Here is a 16,252-nt window from a genome sequence, read left to right on the forward strand (position 1 = left end):
ATCTCCGGACGCGAATAGACAAAAGTGTAGAAAATAAACACCTAGACTGAAATAAGACAAAGCCCAAACTCAAAATATTCGACCATTTTCACAAGTGGGTTTATATTGTTAAGACACTTTTGTAAAAACATGGCAGAGAAAAATAACAGCGTCCATGATGTCTTTTGTTTTCATATAATTGATTTCTGCTCTACTTTATGACAGGACGTGAGCCTACTGCTTGTCTCTGCGCTCCTCCAAGATCTCGCGGGATTTAAGATTAAACGGGTGGTTAAAAAAAAAGGTGGTTCCCTTGCTGCACCGGGCTGACACACAGCAGAGAGCTGCACAGGTAGCTAGTAGCAGTGCCGGAGGCTCCCGCTAGTCTACCTAGTGACACTTCCCTCCCTGCGTGATATCATTACAGTGAGTGGAGCCTCGGTGAATCCACCCCGCATCCTCATATCCCGCTCAGGTCACCTTACCGCTCGCCTACCGGCATTTTCTCCGAAGATGATACCTGGCAAACGAAGAGCTGCAGTCATGTCCTTCTCGCTGGTGATATTTGGAGCCCTGATGCTGCAGCCCGTCTCTTCCCAGAACGGTAAGAAAACGATCTCCTTATAGAAAATACATGACGGTAATATCATACTATAGTGAACACAATGCGGGGTTTTGTTTAGGGAGGGATGTCGCCCTGCATTTCTGCAGTGGGGCATTTCTAATTGATAATTACAAGACGTGTCTGTTCTTAAGAAGGCTGTCCATCAGATATCTCACCAGCAGCAGCCAAGTCTCATTACATAATCCCTTAACGTAAAAGAAACTGATATCAGTCGAATGAAGCGCTGCTTCCGTGCGTTTGAAATGAAGGGTCAATAAATCATTCATGGGGAAACAATTTGTATTCGTTGGGCTGAATAGGGCCATACGGAGGCCTGTGTCCCTAAAATGTCCTTTGAAGTGTGGAGCTGAATACATGAGCCGTTCAACCAGCAAGGACAAGTTCTGCTCATTAGGTAGAAGAAGGTGGATAGGGAAATGGTGTCAGACTGAAGTTCAACATATGTCATGCTCTCCTTAGAGATAAGCACTCAAACACAATCAACATGCTGGCATGCTTGGGCTTGCTCAGGTATGTCAGGAAATGCTCAGGAATTCAGCATCCAGGATCTCGTCTCCTACAGGGTGAGATCATTCCCTGCATCAGTCCAGCTCCTTGTAACAGAGCATAATATGCATGTAATTAGCTGTAGGACCTCAGAAGTGCTGTAAATAGCACCAGTCCATTTTGCTGCATGCTTCTATTTTTAGAGTGGAGATGCTGCACTGAGAACCATGGCTTTAATGTCCTCTTGCAACAGTGAATCTGTTAACTCTTCGCTGAGATGTGCTGCATTGCAGAATGGCATTGATTTCTCAGCGCGGTTCTACTTGTTCAATTGACCTCTCTGCTCATAAATCTTACCCCCTACCAGCAAACACTTTAGGGCAGTGTAAATCCGTCTCAGCTGAGTATTTGGGGGTGGATACTGTAATTGTGCACAGTGTAGATTTGCATACATTGTGTGAGAGCGAGTGAGAAATTATTCAGCCTCCCCTTGAGTTGACTGTGTGTAGGTATGCATCTCCTCCTATACTGCACTCACCCACTCATTACAGCTCCTCTTTAATCAGCATGCCAGCTGATAAAGCTCTGCTTAAATGGAATGGCTTTTTATTTGACAGACAGCTAGAAAGTGTGATATTTTCACATCTTCTTCACACTTTCAAAGCGTCCAGAGAGGCTGGATGGTTCAGAGAATGTCACAGTATACTATAAATATTAACAGTGTATATATTATAGCATTAGCTGAGTCTGGTAATGCAAGATATTAACACTTACAGCAGCCAACCTCATCACAGAAGCCATTTGTATCTGCTAATCACATGTGAATCTATTCCTGTCAAGGTTCCCTAAGGATGTGTGTTTCATCTAAAGTAGAGTAGCTTTTACCAAGGGGGCTGTACTATCATTCAAACCATTCTTTTTTGTAATTTTTAAATTAAGAGTTGAAGTCAGCTGTCTAACGATAAACATCAGCATGAGGTTACAATACAATCGCTCAAGTAACATTTCTGTACATTTACTTTTTGACATCTATATATACCATATAGATATAGATGTATAGACTTATATGTATTATTACACTTTTCAAATAATTTTCAATATCTAATTATACTCTAATGATACCAGCATGTAAATATATGCAAGCAATATATGTTCTCGGTTGCATTTTCTAATCTCTAGTTGTCTCTGTCCATCAGGACTCGCTTTCATTCATTCAGCATCCCACCAGATACTCAATATGAGTTGAAACAGTCTTGGTCAGTCACTGGCCAGTGTCCAAAATTACTTTATATTACACAGTTTTTTTTAAATGAAATCATCAGGAAATACAGAGAAAATGTCTGACTCATGGCTATTCCAGGCCAACTGCTGTCAGGTTGTGGTGTCAGATTTACGCTTTGAATAATGAACCAGAAATGAGCATCAAGTCAGTCTCCCAGTAATACAAAATAGTGTTAAGTGTAAAGGTTTAAGGGTTTTAATTTAGGATTTTATTTCCTATAGGGCTGACAGGATGTGGCTGAACGGCAGGTTTTAATTGGTCCACACTGAAAGTGTCTGACAGGAGATAAGTACTATACAACCTTATACATTGTAATGCAATGGTTTTCTCTCTAGAGCTTTCTATCTTACTTAATACAATCCTAAATACAATTATTTTGAATGAAAATAACCCTATACCATAAAGTCACATTTAGAGCTGCAAATATTATCCAAATAAAAAATACCTGATTAATAAATTGATAATAAAAATGATCAGTTGGTTGCAGCCCAACACAATCAAAGGTTAAGAAAATGTGGACAATTTAAGTTTAATCAGGAAAAAAATAAAATAAAAACATATGTCCATAGGTATATGTGTGTATATATATCTTTGTATATATATATATATATATATATATATATATACACACACACACATACATATACAAACACACACACATATATATATATATATATATATATATGTGTATATGTATATATATATGTGTGTGTGTGTGTATATATATATATATATATACACACACGCACACACATACATCATATGTACTATAAAGGCTTCATTGTATGTATACACATATACATACAACGAAGCCTTTATAGTTCTAGGATCACCCATGTGAGACACGCATGACAGCTTGCCAAAACTAAACTAACATCAACTAGACATGAGTGACATCATGTATGCATATACAGTACAGGGCTACTTGCTCAGCCATTTCTTACACATCCACACTATATCCGAGATGGCAGGATCGGGCTCTCAGCAGTTCTATGTTAACAGCTGAGGTGTTAGTTTTCAGTGTTCATGTTATTTACTGGCTCTTATATTCACTCCGTTGCCAAGTACACCTCTCTGAAACTAATGCAGTCTAATACATCAGTCTTGAAATAAATCTTCCCTTAGTGATAATGTTCCGTTTTTTGTTTATACTGTTTTAGAGACGCGTTTATTCAACTGTATGTTTATTTTGGAGGCTGCAGTTTGCGGTGTGGAATTGTTACAGTTGTTTCTATTATTTTGTCCACCCTATTTATTTCAATGAGGGTTGGCTAAATAACAGTAACACCCGTCAGTATAATGCAATACTATTCAACAATATGACCTTCATGAAGTTAGGATTTATTGCAAGATTGTTCCATTAGACTGCATTCATTTGAGCTAGGTGTTCCTAATAAACTGACTGCTTATCATCGTGTCATGCATAAATAATATGCCCAGCCCAAACAGGCTAACAAGACGCCATTACTTCCTGATGTTTTCTTCCAACCTTAGAAACAAAGATAGCTGATAAGCATTATGAGTGCAGATCGTTACGCTGCTCAAATAACCGCCATCGCCATTGATTATATTATATTATTTATAACTTTCTTCTAGGTGTGGTCATGCTGCATGATACATTATTCATTTACATTTATTGTAATTCAGCTTCCTTCCCCCCCCCCAAAAAAGAGTGTATACAGGGATCTATTCGTGCTTACAATGAATGTGCGGGTCGTGTGGGCTGTACAGCAGGGTTATAATGTCAGCTTGACAAAAAAAACATGTGTCTTGTGGTGTCCTTGGCCCAGTTGTCTGTCTCTTCCTCTTCCTGCTTTGTTGCTGTAGAGTGCTTCTATGGAAATGGAAGGGGTCTATCATCATGCGCCCACACGCTCCCCAGAGACCCAGAGCTGCAGCCTCTATAAATCTACTGTCAATGCGTTCTGCACGGTGCCATAGACCATGCTTATGATTACAGCACCCTTCTTCCCCTCCCCCTCCTTCAATCTGTGCAGCCATGATCAATTGTTTCACTTTTATTGCTTTCAGTTCAGAAAGACAGACATTTCAATCCACGTAAAATTAACAGTAAATAGTTTGGCCGGTGTCTGTGTCCCATTATTGAATAAGCACTTAATTATGTTTTTATTACAAGATGTAATGAAAATGACAAGGTCACTTGGAGGACTTTTGGATGCGAGTGCTGCGCGAGCCGGCACACATTTATATGATGTCATTAATTGGACAAAAGAGCAGCCTCGCAAAGACGTCCCAGCAGAAAAGAACGAAAGCTTCCTAGAAATAGCAACAGTACTGGCTCGGGAAGCTGACATCGCTCTCGTCCCTCTCTCACCAAAAGTATTGACGTTAATTTCACTGTTTTGTATTTGAAGATGTTATGTTATATGTTAGACCTCAAACTATTAGTTGATTGAAAATGAATCTGCAACACCAAAGTTTTCTGTTTCTACCTTTTATTACATTTTTTAATATTCGCCTGATTTCTAAGTCTTTTATGATCGTAAATTGAATTAGTTTGGGCCAAACAAAGCGATGTGCGTACATGAAGTTGGGCTCTGGGACATTGTGATGGACTCACTACCAAATAATGAATCAAGAAAATTAGGTGACCGATATGTCGATAATGAAGATAAAGGTTAGCTGCATTTCTATTCTCCTTCTTTTTGTATTTATATTTTTTTAAATCTTAAATCAACCTTTCTTTCATTTTACGATAATTTGTCTGTCAGTGTCTTTTTGGTTATTTGACGTTATCTTTTTTTTCCTGTTTGTCTTTCCTTTCTCTGGTTCCCTTTTAATTTACCCTGCATTTTCTTGCCTCTCCATCTTTCACCTGTTCTCCTTTTTTTTTTGGCCTCTTCTCTGGACATGCTGCCCCTTAAACCGCCACCACCAGCTGGCTTTGTGAAATCACCTTTTTCTGAGACTAAGCTCACTGGCGACACCTTTGAGCTGTACTGTGACGTGGTGGGAAACCCCACCCCAGAAATCCAGTGGTGGTACTCTGAGATCAACCGAGCCGATTCCTTTAGGCAGCTGTGGGACGGCGCCCGTAAGCGGCGAGTGTCCATCAACACAGCATACGGCTCCAACGCCGTGAGCATGTTGGGTGTCTCTCGTCTCGCGCTGGACGATGTTGGTACCTATGAGTGCAGAGCCAGCAATGACCCGCGACGTAATGACCTGCACCAAAATCCAGCCACCACCTGGATCCGTGCGCAGGCCTCTATAACTGTGCTGCAGAGTGAGTGGTCACTGTAGAGGACCCCCCTCCCCTCCTTCGTTAGCCTCCCTCAGACCTCTAGCTTCCTTCATAGCTGCCATCCTCCCCTTCAGACTTGGAAAATGAAGAAAAACACCACCAACTAGTCTTTCTGTACTTTTACCAGCAGAGTTAAGTAGTATTTTACATTGTGCTCATCCCTCGTTCTGTAGATCCTTTAAGCTGCACCCCAATCTCGTCCCTGTCTGAATTTTCTCTCTACTTCGCTTTTCTCTCCCTTTAGCTCTCATTTTCTCATTTCCCTGAACTGTAAATCATTATATTATATTTAATCTTTCATTTTAAATATTATTATTATTATTATTATTGTCGTAATCTGTTTTGTTTCTGTGTTTTTTAAAATGTCATATTTTGCAGTCTGAATCCTTCCACTCAAACGTAGTGCTACACAGTGTTGTTTCTGAACCTAATGAACGATTACATTATTTTGATGCAGATGTTTCTTTTCCCGCAAACTATCCTGTACCAGAATCCAAAATGCACAGAACTAGATGGAACCCAAAACTTGGTTAATGACCTTTGGTGCCCCCTCCCCCCCCCCCCCCCCAGAGTGTCACAAAGTACCGAAAGCTGCAATCAAATGTCCGAACACATAGTAGTAATCTGATTTACTTATTTTTTGATCGGATTACTCAACATATATATTCAAAGTTCTTTTCAATTTTAGATGTTTTTTCATGGGGAAAGTAGTTTCACAGCTGTTGTGAGGTTTGACGTTATATTCCTCACATTTTGGCATCTGTACCAAATCTTAGATGTTGGGTCGGCGCTGTACTGTGTGTATATATAAGTGTTTCAGCGTGCTCAGATTGAGAGGTTCAACAACGTCTACAACTGCAAACAAGATATAGATTATCAGGATTAAGCAGAATTCGACACAATTAAAAGATAATCCGAGCGACGGTTTTCCACGGGTTGAATTTCAATTAGATACACATGTATGTTATTGTAGATTATGTGAGTTTCATTTATGGGATTCCTTCATAGCTATTTAATCTCACCTCAAATTAAAGCTGAGAGAGTTGTTGAAGTCTCTCTGGCTCCCAGTGCCGTAGCTTAAGCTCTGTGATTGTATGCCTCTTACTGAAATGCCTCTTGGGAGCTGTAGTTGGCTTCTTTACTTACGTTTTTAGGTACACAGACTTGTACCTTAACTTTTTATCAAAGAACCAGATATTCTCTAATGCAGTTGGACATCTTTTGTACTGATGATTCAACTGAGGGCGTTAGACAGAGCCTCGGAAGAGCTCAGTCGTCCCAGCCACTTAACAATGCAGAAAGTTCTACTTAAGGAACCCTGGATGCCTGAAATAATTCCTCCCACTTGACAACTCTATTCCTGTGCTATATTGTATAAGTGTGTATGAAGTGTGGTTAGCTGTTGTGTGTATCTGAACCCTTTGTGCGTTATTGTTTACATCCTCCAACACACCCTCACCCACGAGTCCCAGCAAGTGTCCCTTCTGTCGTAGCTCATCGGTGTCTTTTCTTACAGAGCCGTCAATCGCCGCCTCTGAACACACCACACTTCCTGTGGAAGGCGATGTTTACATGCTGCAGTGTAACCTGACCAGCGCCCACAGCGTCCACAAGGAGAGCTTCTGGATGAAGAATGAGGATGAGATCCCGGAAACACGCAGCCCAAATGGGAACACTGAATACAAGTAGGAGTCATGGCAAAACTTTGTACGAGTTTTGTGTGTGTGTGTGTGATAATTGAGTGTTAAACACAGAGTTAAGCAGCCTGGTGTGGGTTCACGTGAGCTGTGTTTCTGCTCTGCAGGCTGAAGAAACCAAGAGGAGACGCCGCCGGAGTGTACATGTGTGTCTACACCTTCGAGATGGCTCCTCCAGCAAACGCCACCATAGAAGTTAAATGTAGGTGTTGATTTGTGAGCTGCAGGCTTTTGTTTTTGTCAGTTTCAAGGCCACATTAGAGATGTCACCAATAAATATGGCCTGAATGGCCTTGAGCACTAGCAGCCCGGTCATGTGAGGACCTGTGATTTCAAACGGCTCTGCTGGCTGCTCATGGGGCAGCAGGCGCCCTTGACACCTCCATCTAACCAATGCCCGGCTCAGTGGCAGCAGATGGTGTCTTGTTTGTCTGATGGTAAGGGATTATGTCTCAACGTTCAAATCTGGTCAGCCTTTTCTGCTGTCACACGCATCGCTATAGAGGAAAATGGGGTTTTTGTTTGCTTTTATTTTATGGGGCATTTCTTTTCAAGTGGGAAGAAAAAAACATTAACAGGCCAGGTGGATTTATAACATACAGAATAATACAGGCAGCTTGATGTTACGCTGGATCACGTGTCTTCCCTACAGTATGTTGTACTCGCTGATCATGGCTAGAAATCTTCAATGGAACGACCTTTTCATTTGGTGGACAACATTGTATTTATGTTTCTGTAGTTGTTGCTGCATTATTTACCCCCTGCAGCTGTTTTAATGCCAAATATATTTTATATCCTGGTATTATCTGGAAATAAAAACCAATCTATGATTCTATGATCAAACTTTATGAATCAAAAATAACTGGCTTCAATTATCTTTCTAAAGTGGTTTGTGCATCTTGCTTGAAAAGTCTGAAAGTGAATAAATAATATTAGTTATTAGTATGATCTGAACACAGTGAAGCAGATGGTAATTGCCTTTAGAACCAGGTTGTTTTCCTTTTAGCATTGCTTAAGTAACCATTATTTAAAAGATAGAGGCAATAAAAAGAACATTGTTTGTTATCAGTTTCTACTAAATTAGTAACCCATTTATTATTTTCATGCAACTCTCACGACTATACCTACATTTATAAATGGCCGCTCGCACAGTAGACCTGTAGCTAACTAACATTTGATCTTTGTTATCTTGTTGCAGCTGCTCCTGACATTACAGGCCACAAGCGTAGTGAGAATAAGAACGAGGGCCAGCTTGCTGTACTCTACTGTAAGTCTGTGGGATATCCTCATCCGGTCTGGACCTGGCGCAAGTTTGACAACGGCATTCCCAGGGTATGTAGTATGATTACACTTTACCTGGCCACACCTATACGATGTAATGCTGTCCAATACAAATTCTATTATTCTATTTAGAAAGATTATAATGTTCAGATTGAGGTAGTAGTTAGTGGTGGTGTGTATGGTGTGTGTGTGTGTGTGTGTGGACTGCATTATATTGGAATGAATTGCCGACGGTGTCAATCAAAAGTGAAAAGCTAAACATTATCATCTTTGTAAAGGTAGAGTTTATGGCTGGTATGTAACTGTTTACTGTAGCATGTGAACCTTTCTCTTACCTGAATGAGAAGAAGTCCACTCCTCATCTTCTAGCTACCTAAGCAGAAGGGACACGTTGAGGTTAAGATGTTAAAATCCTCTTTGGCTTAAGCTTACATTTCTTTCTACAAACGCTTGTTTCAAGGTTTCTTTGCAAAACTGTACTTGAAACTGAGGTACTGTACAGTTTACAAGCTTAAGAAGCAATTTATTTATGACCGCAAGATTACATCAAATGGAAAATCACGTATTGAACATCATTTCATAACAATAAAGATATAATATAAGTCAATTTAAAATGCTTCATATGGGGAACATTAGATACAATTAGATCAAATCTAGACAAATACAAGTAGAGAGAATGAATTGGAATAAAATACTAAAATATAAAATAAGATAAAAGAGTAACATTAACAAATGAAACGGATATATTTAACATAAATATAATTCAGGAGCCAGTTCATAAAGTTCTCTATTGCATTACATTACATTATCCTGTAATATAGCATTAATTATTGTGCAATGTTTTAAAACCTCATGAGCTTAACTAGAATATAAAAGCTACTTTGTCCTTATAAACACAACCACTGCCAACCCTCCACTGCCAACCCTCCACTGCCAACCCTCCACTGCCAACCCTCCACTGCCAACCCATTGTTCAGTGTCTGTTTCTTCTCCTTTGATAGGAAATTGACAACTCAAGCGGACGCTTCTCCATCAGTAGCAGAGACAACTACACTGAGCTTCACATTGTCAACCTGGACATAAATTTAGATCCAGGCGAGTACCACTGCAATGCCACCAACATGCTCGGCAGCCGTGACGAGAAGATCGTGCTGAGGGTTCGCAGCAACTTGGCCCCCTTATGGCCTCTTCTGGGGGTTTTGGCTGAGATCATCATCCTGATCGTCATCATTGTCGTTTATGAGAAGCGTAAGAAGCCAGATGATTTACAAGACGGTGAGTCACCAGTGGTGGTGCTTAGGAGTTTTAATTCCACTGTTTTTAATATATCTCAGGAGAAACTAGTTTGATCACAAACCCCAGTCAGTGTGGTGTTGGGGAATGAGGCAATTATGAAAGGAGGCACACTTTGTTTTTCGGTGCCTGCTGCTTAAGTCATTCCTTCGCCACAGACACCAACATGTTCACCTGACACTGTGCTCTGCCTGCATTCAATAATTTAGTCTGGCCAGGTTGACCCAACAGGCAGACACTGTTGCAGGAGGTCGCACCTTGTCAGGACAATTTAATGCATTTAATATTCATGGGAAATATGATACTGCAGTGTTGCGGAGGAGGACAGTTTCAATTATTAACGGCTTTCCAAGGACCTTGGGCCGTCCCCAAGCTGCTGCAAGCTTAACACGAGACGCATCCCTTAGCTATACAATCTACCTATGCCAGCCTGGAATGTTCTAATACTACTGATTACTTCATTTTCAAGAGTTTGGCAATATCATACATTATGCATTAATGGTATTTGAGGTGACCTTTTCGTCTCAAACAGAATTTTGATGTTGTCACATGCTGATAAGATGCAACGGCAAATGACTTGACCGCTCTGAGCTCAGTCAGTGACACTGTGCAGGAATTGTCATTATAGTTCATTACATGTTGTTTAAGGCACCTTAAGAATCCGCACAGTCTTACAAAATGGATGTAGATTGCGTGAATCACACAGAAAATTATAGCCTGAAATCTTAATTTTCCATATTTTCCATATCTTCCATATTTTCCATATTTTCCATAGGTTAGCTTTAGCTAATATTTCAACAGAATGTTGTAATGTCTCCCATCCTCCTCTTTCCCCCAAATTGCATAACCTAACCCATGTTGGTGGTAAGTGTTTAAGAGTTTGCATGCTTCATGAAATTCGATAATCTTCTCTTTCGTGTGCACAGTGCACAGTTTTGTTTAGCCTCAAACATTAGCATCAAGTGCCCTTCAAAATCTCATTTTTTTTTTTTTAAGATTTTATTTTACGAACGGTAACTTCATGTTTTTGCATCAAACTGCAGCTGTGAAATAGCATGCAAGTCACTGTAAGGAATTGACAATATTTTGAGTTGATCAATTATTTCTGCTGCTTCAATGACTTTATTACTCTCAGTCGAGGGCTGATATTAATAGAGCTGCTCTTCGCTAATCTCTTTGAGTGAACAGCTGTTCTTTGTGAGCGCTGCCTGTCTGTGCATGACAACAGTATTTTTTAAATTTGAATTTTGCCTGTATAACTGTTTTAATGTGGTGTTGTGTTGGATTTACCTGCATTCTGTGTGTTTTGTGAGTGACTTCATAATATTACTTCATCCAGGCTACGTTTTCCCATAACAGTCTGCTCATGCAGTACAGTTGAACCATGAACACTCTTGAAACCTCAAATGTGTCAGTCACAGCTACTGTTCCTAATGCTTTGTGCTTTCTTTAAACAAACAAACAATGCCACTTCATCAACATGATCTACTTCCTTGCGATAGTTTTGGTCCTCATTTCTCCATATTTTCCCTTGTTGCCTCAGATGATGACAATGCAGGTCCCGTGTAAGTATTAACATTTTACTTTAACAACTTATCTCTGTTTAGCTTGATAATGTGTGTTTTGTGTTAGCTTTCATGATGTATCCTCCCCACACTGTCTTTAGAGCTCAGTGTACAGTACACCCTAAAACATGGTGCTTTGCTGCATTCATATAAATCACAGGAAGAGACAATGAGTCAAGTGAGGACATTGTTTGCTGTCGTTGACAACAAGTCATCTGAATTGTCCCGATTAGGAGGACACATTTTTATTTTAAGGCCCCCTGTTATCAGTCATAAGAAGTATGCAAACATTTGATAAATGCAATACAGTTGTAAGCAGGAAAAGGAAAATAATGCTAATTATTGTTTACAATATGTAACTGGACCCAGGTCTGATATTCTGCGCCATAGTGAAAGTAGAAGTTGTGTTCATGTAATGAGCTGTTTAGTGTATACTGGAGTTGTAACTAAGTATTGTTTTCATTCTTGATTTAAAGGGTCATTCCACCAATAACTTTCTCAGATTTAAGAAAGCTCCCCTCAGAGCCACAGAAGACATACAACTGAAGAGTACTAACCATGTGTAAAATCAGTGGAGTGCCTCTTTAATCAAATGTTTAGTTTTTTTCTAAATTAGTATTAGAAGTAAATGATTAGTCTATAAAATACCAGAAATTATGCTAAATGTAAAGTTGTCAGAGCCCAAAAACATGACTTAAAATTGCTTATTTATTCTACACGGGAAAGAATATATCATATATTTTGAGGTGAAACATTTTGACATTTGATAAATGACAATAGTTCAACAGTTATTAGATTCTTCCAATCAATCATTTGACTGCTTGTTTCAGCACAAGTTTACACGTATCAGCTTATTTTGTTGTTTGCTTCTTGCTAAAGGAAAACTAATTCAACCAACAACCACAAAGACAAGAATCTCCGCCAGAGGAATACAAACTGAGCAGCCTGTCTGCTGAGTAAGTATTAAATTATTAAGAGGTAGCCTGATGAATAATATGTATTACAAGCCTGCGGCCACACATTACAAGATGATCCACCATATGATCTGATCACTGAACACTCTGGTTAACCAAGATTAGGATACTGTCAGACTGGGCTAATGACTTGAATGTTCTCTGTATTTGCAGGTTTCATTACACAAATGTATTGACCATATGAAGGTAAACAAGAAGGGTGTCCATACCAGTTGTTAATAAGAAGTATCTGCCATTACAAGTGTGGTTGTGGAGGAGTTCAATGAGGCATGCCTTATCATTTATTTGTGTGAGGATGCGAATATGGAATTGTTAACATTATAACCATTGTTGCTGCATGCAGTTGTTGACGTTTATGATTTCCCCCCCCCCCCCCCCCCCCCTCTTATCCACTAATTTAACATTTTTACTACTTCTAAAATAATGCATGCAAGATGTCGACCTTCTGTTTGATACAGAAATGGCTTTTCTTTTTTGCTCTTTTCTCTGAAAGTGGCTTCATTTAGATGATCTGTACTGTGTGTTCTAGAGGAAAAACAAAACACGGCAATCTAAAAGAAAATGACGCCATAATCTGGTATGACAGTTGTGTACAGTTTTATCATTCCACTGCATACCATTTTACCTGAAGATATCTATTGCATTGTAAGGGCTTCGCAATGTCCCTCTAAAGTTTTATTAAGATTTTCTTTACTGTATGTACTGTATGTATTAAATCACTATAACTATGTATCAGATCACCATTAATATAAAGACTCTTCATATGATATGATGCACTTAAATGTTGAGGATAATGAAAAATTGTATAAACCTATAAATCTGTACTAATCATCTTAACATTGTTTTATAATCATGTGTATTGTACAGCATGGCTATTATCCTATGCAATTATTATCCATATCAATATATTGAAAAATCATTGCCGCTTTTGATTTCTCTGTGACAAAGCTTTAAACTAGTAGGATCACCGTAGAGCGTTGATGGCATACTACACAGCTGCATGAATTCTCCACAGCTGACGTGGGAGGCGGCGTAACGTCAGTATGACACATGTGAAGCAATTCCAAGATCTCCCCCCCCCCCCCCCCCCCCCCCCCCCCCCCGACTCATTTTTAAGAATAAATATCTCAAAAAAGAAAGTGTGTCTGTTGAATTGGTTTCTTTGTATAAACACATTCAGTTGTATCATTTAATGATGCGCACAAGCTGTCCCGTGGGAAGGCAGAAACATAAGAGCGTGTTGAGAACAGCATCCTCTGGTGGACTATTGAGAGACTCACAGCCGACATGTTGAACATGGGGATGAACTTCACATCGGAGAATCGAGGACCAACAAACAAGTGATAAAGACATCCTTACTATCCTTAAATCCCAGAGGTGTCAGGCTTGAGACTGCTATGAACAACACATACTTGTATGTTGGTTTATTTGACTCTTTTCAGTTATTTTTTAAGCATCTGCTAAAGGATAATTGGCTCATTTACAGTTCTGTTGTTTGTCTTGATCAAACAAATAAAATCCTTTAATACCCGACTCGTAAATTCAGGAGTAGCACTGTATTTAAGCTCTTTCCAGTGTTTTTGATGTAAAAGCTCCAGATTAGATGTGAAAAGGTTAGGATTAATAATAAATGGAGGTGAAAAGTCTCTGCCTCAGTATTTCTATAATCCTGACTACGGGCCTGAAGTGATGAACAAACATATTAATCAGCGACACTATTAGTAAGCTATTATGTGTGGTTTTAGCGCAGTTCTGCATATGGAGCCCAATTTATGAATGGCAAACTGATTCATTTCCATTTGCAATTTAAAATATCTTTCAACCTTTGTACCAAGCAGTGACGGTAATGCCACTTACTGATTGTGTACAGTTTTGTTTTGCAAAGACACAAAAACACTGCATATATTACACTGAGTTTAATATGTACAGCTACAACTAAAGCAGTCTAATACCTGCCATAAATCATACCTTTTACGTAGGCGTTGTTTTAACTCTATGGTTAGTTTGGAGGCTGTAGTTGTTTGGTGTTGTGTTTTACTGATAGGTGTTCAGAATGTTTAGTTCCCTCATATATAATATTATTACATTACATTTAGCAGACAGTGAACTAACTACAGGGACAGTCCACCTGGAGCAACTCTGGGTTAAGTGCCTTGTTCAGGGGTATACTGGTGGCAGCCCTGGTGTTGAACTCACAACCATCTGGTGTTGTAATTGGAAGCCGTACCACTAGGCCACCACCACCATAATAATATTATATCATAACTGGGGTGGACTAAATAGTACTTACATATGGCTATAGTTTAGTTAGTTGTACAGTAGTAGGCAGCACATTCAACACATTATGTGTGAAGTTGCAGCATCAAAGCAAAGGGGGGCGCTGTTTCATTTGTGCTTGCTGGCTGGGAGCACAACTGGTCTCATTGTTAAGCTTTCTGCAACATTTCTATCACCAGCTGGAGAGTAATGAAATATTGTAATGTGGTTCATACCTTTTTTGAAATGGTCTTTTAATTGTCTGGACCTGACTACCATGATGTAATGGTGTCCTGGATGTATATGTCAGTGGCATTCAAAGCTAGAGCAAAGCGAGACATCTGTGACTTTGTGAACCCTAGACTTTGTGTCCAGACTACTTAAAAGGATTCTCTCCAGACACAGTTTACAACATAACACATTACAACACAAAAATAATCTGCTTTGAACAGCATTTTCTGTCTGACATGGGTTTTCCACTTTGTTCTCTCTATGTGTCCAATGTGTTGGACACAAGATGTCTGTCAGTGTATGTGCACTGGAGGCTAAAAGTTTCCACGTCACCACAGTGGATGGCTAATCTGTTCTTTTCAGATAAACATTTTTTTGCGACACGGTACCCAACATTGTGAGGACTATTACCGGTTCATGTACAGTTTGTGTTTCCCATTTGATATTAGCTGAATAGTTATCAGTCCTTCAAACTACACATGTAGTTCATGACAGCCAGAAAAGGAGACATGTGAAGCCTCATGTGACAAGATGAAAACATCACACATAATAACAGATGGAACATAACATGTAACATGTACACTCAGATACAACTAATATTGATTCCACCCTAATTGACATAAGAAAGGGAGGTCAAAATATAACGATACAGTTGAACAGCACCACAAACTACACCCTCCTAAACAACATTTACATTGAATCAACACCTCTCCACAACTATTTAAACACAAACTGAACGTGGCATTTGTTTTTGACTGCATTGGTTTTTAGTTATGTGTACCTAATAAACTGGCAACTGAGTGCAAATCAGCCATGTGATATGAGATGACCTCCCACACTTGGAGATAATCGTGCCTGCAAACATAATGGAGAGTGATGACTGCAGTGTACTAAATAAGGCACCGAGTGTGAATTTCTAATCTGGGCAGCTCGTGATCAGGAGACTGCAAGCTTGATGCCGAGACGCAGATTGAATTGGACTCTGTAGGATGATGTGTGGAGAAAAGAGGGAGAAGTTGCGTGCACTTCTTTTAATAAAGAAAAATCTCATTTCATGCTTTTACTACATCCCATGTTATGTGACCACTGATGTGACATTTGGAAAACAGTATACATTGTTAGTAGCAGAATCTTGACCTCTGATATGAACATTTATATTAGTTTATCACTTTATCCTGATTAAATATTTTGTTAGACACAATCTGTTCTCCTCTCCCAGTCTTATGGCATTATGCCATATTAAATTGCTGTATGGTTTAAATCAATTCAGTGAAGTTTGCATTGAATCATACAACAGTAATGCAACCAGCTGTCTACA

At 39.4% G+C, this 16,252-nt stretch overlaps 1 protein-coding gene across 2 annotated transcripts; it reads left to right on the forward strand.

Moving 5' to 3' along the window:
* The first annotated feature begins 281 nt into the window (after nucleotides 1-281).
* nptna (neuroplastin a) lies at nucleotides 282-13,980 on the forward strand. 2 transcript variants are annotated; one of them, XM_029434671.1, is made up of 9 exons: nucleotides 282-583; nucleotides 5,272-5,619; nucleotides 7,154-7,322; nucleotides 7,442-7,536; nucleotides 8,533-8,666; nucleotides 9,617-9,890; nucleotides 11,452-11,473; nucleotides 12,353-12,429; nucleotides 12,601-13,980. In XM_029434671.1, exons 1-8 carry the CDS (start codon nucleotides 493-495, stop codon nucleotides 12,411-12,413), a joined length of 1,194 nt encoding a protein of 397 aa, XP_029290531.1. In that variant the 5' UTR covers nucleotides 282-492; the 3' UTR covers nucleotides 12,414-12,429; nucleotides 12,601-13,980. The 2 variants fall into 2 exon arrangements, with proteins under 2 accessions (XP_029290531.1, XP_029290532.1); XM_029434672.1 differs by lacking the exon at nucleotides 5,272-5,619 and having other exon boundaries at nucleotides 287-583.
* Nucleotides 13,981-16,252: the final 2,272 nt, after the last annotated feature.

Source organism: Cottoperca gobio, chromosome 6 (genome assembly GCF_900634415.1).
Source record: "Cottoperca gobio chromosome 6, fCotGob3.1, whole genome shotgun sequence".
Classification (NCBI taxonomy): domain Eukaryota; kingdom Metazoa; phylum Chordata; class Actinopteri; order Perciformes; family Bovichtidae; genus Cottoperca; species Cottoperca gobio.

What these genes read in the sequence shown, in the direction of transcription:
- nptna (XM_029434671.1), top strand. Translation starts at nt 493, where the DNA reads ATGATACCTGGCAAACGAAGAGCTGCAGTCATGTCCTTCTCGCTGGTG. An exon ending in CGCCACCATAGAAGTTAAAT is followed by an intron (nt 7,537 to 8,532) that starts GTAGGTGTTGAT and finishes ATCTTGTTGCAG; the next exon opens with CTGCTCCTGACATTACAGGC. An exon ending in GCCAGATGATTTACAAGACG is followed by an intron (nt 9,891 to 11,451) that starts GTGAGTCACCAG and finishes TTGTTGCCTCAG; the next exon opens with ATGATGACAATGCAGGTCCC.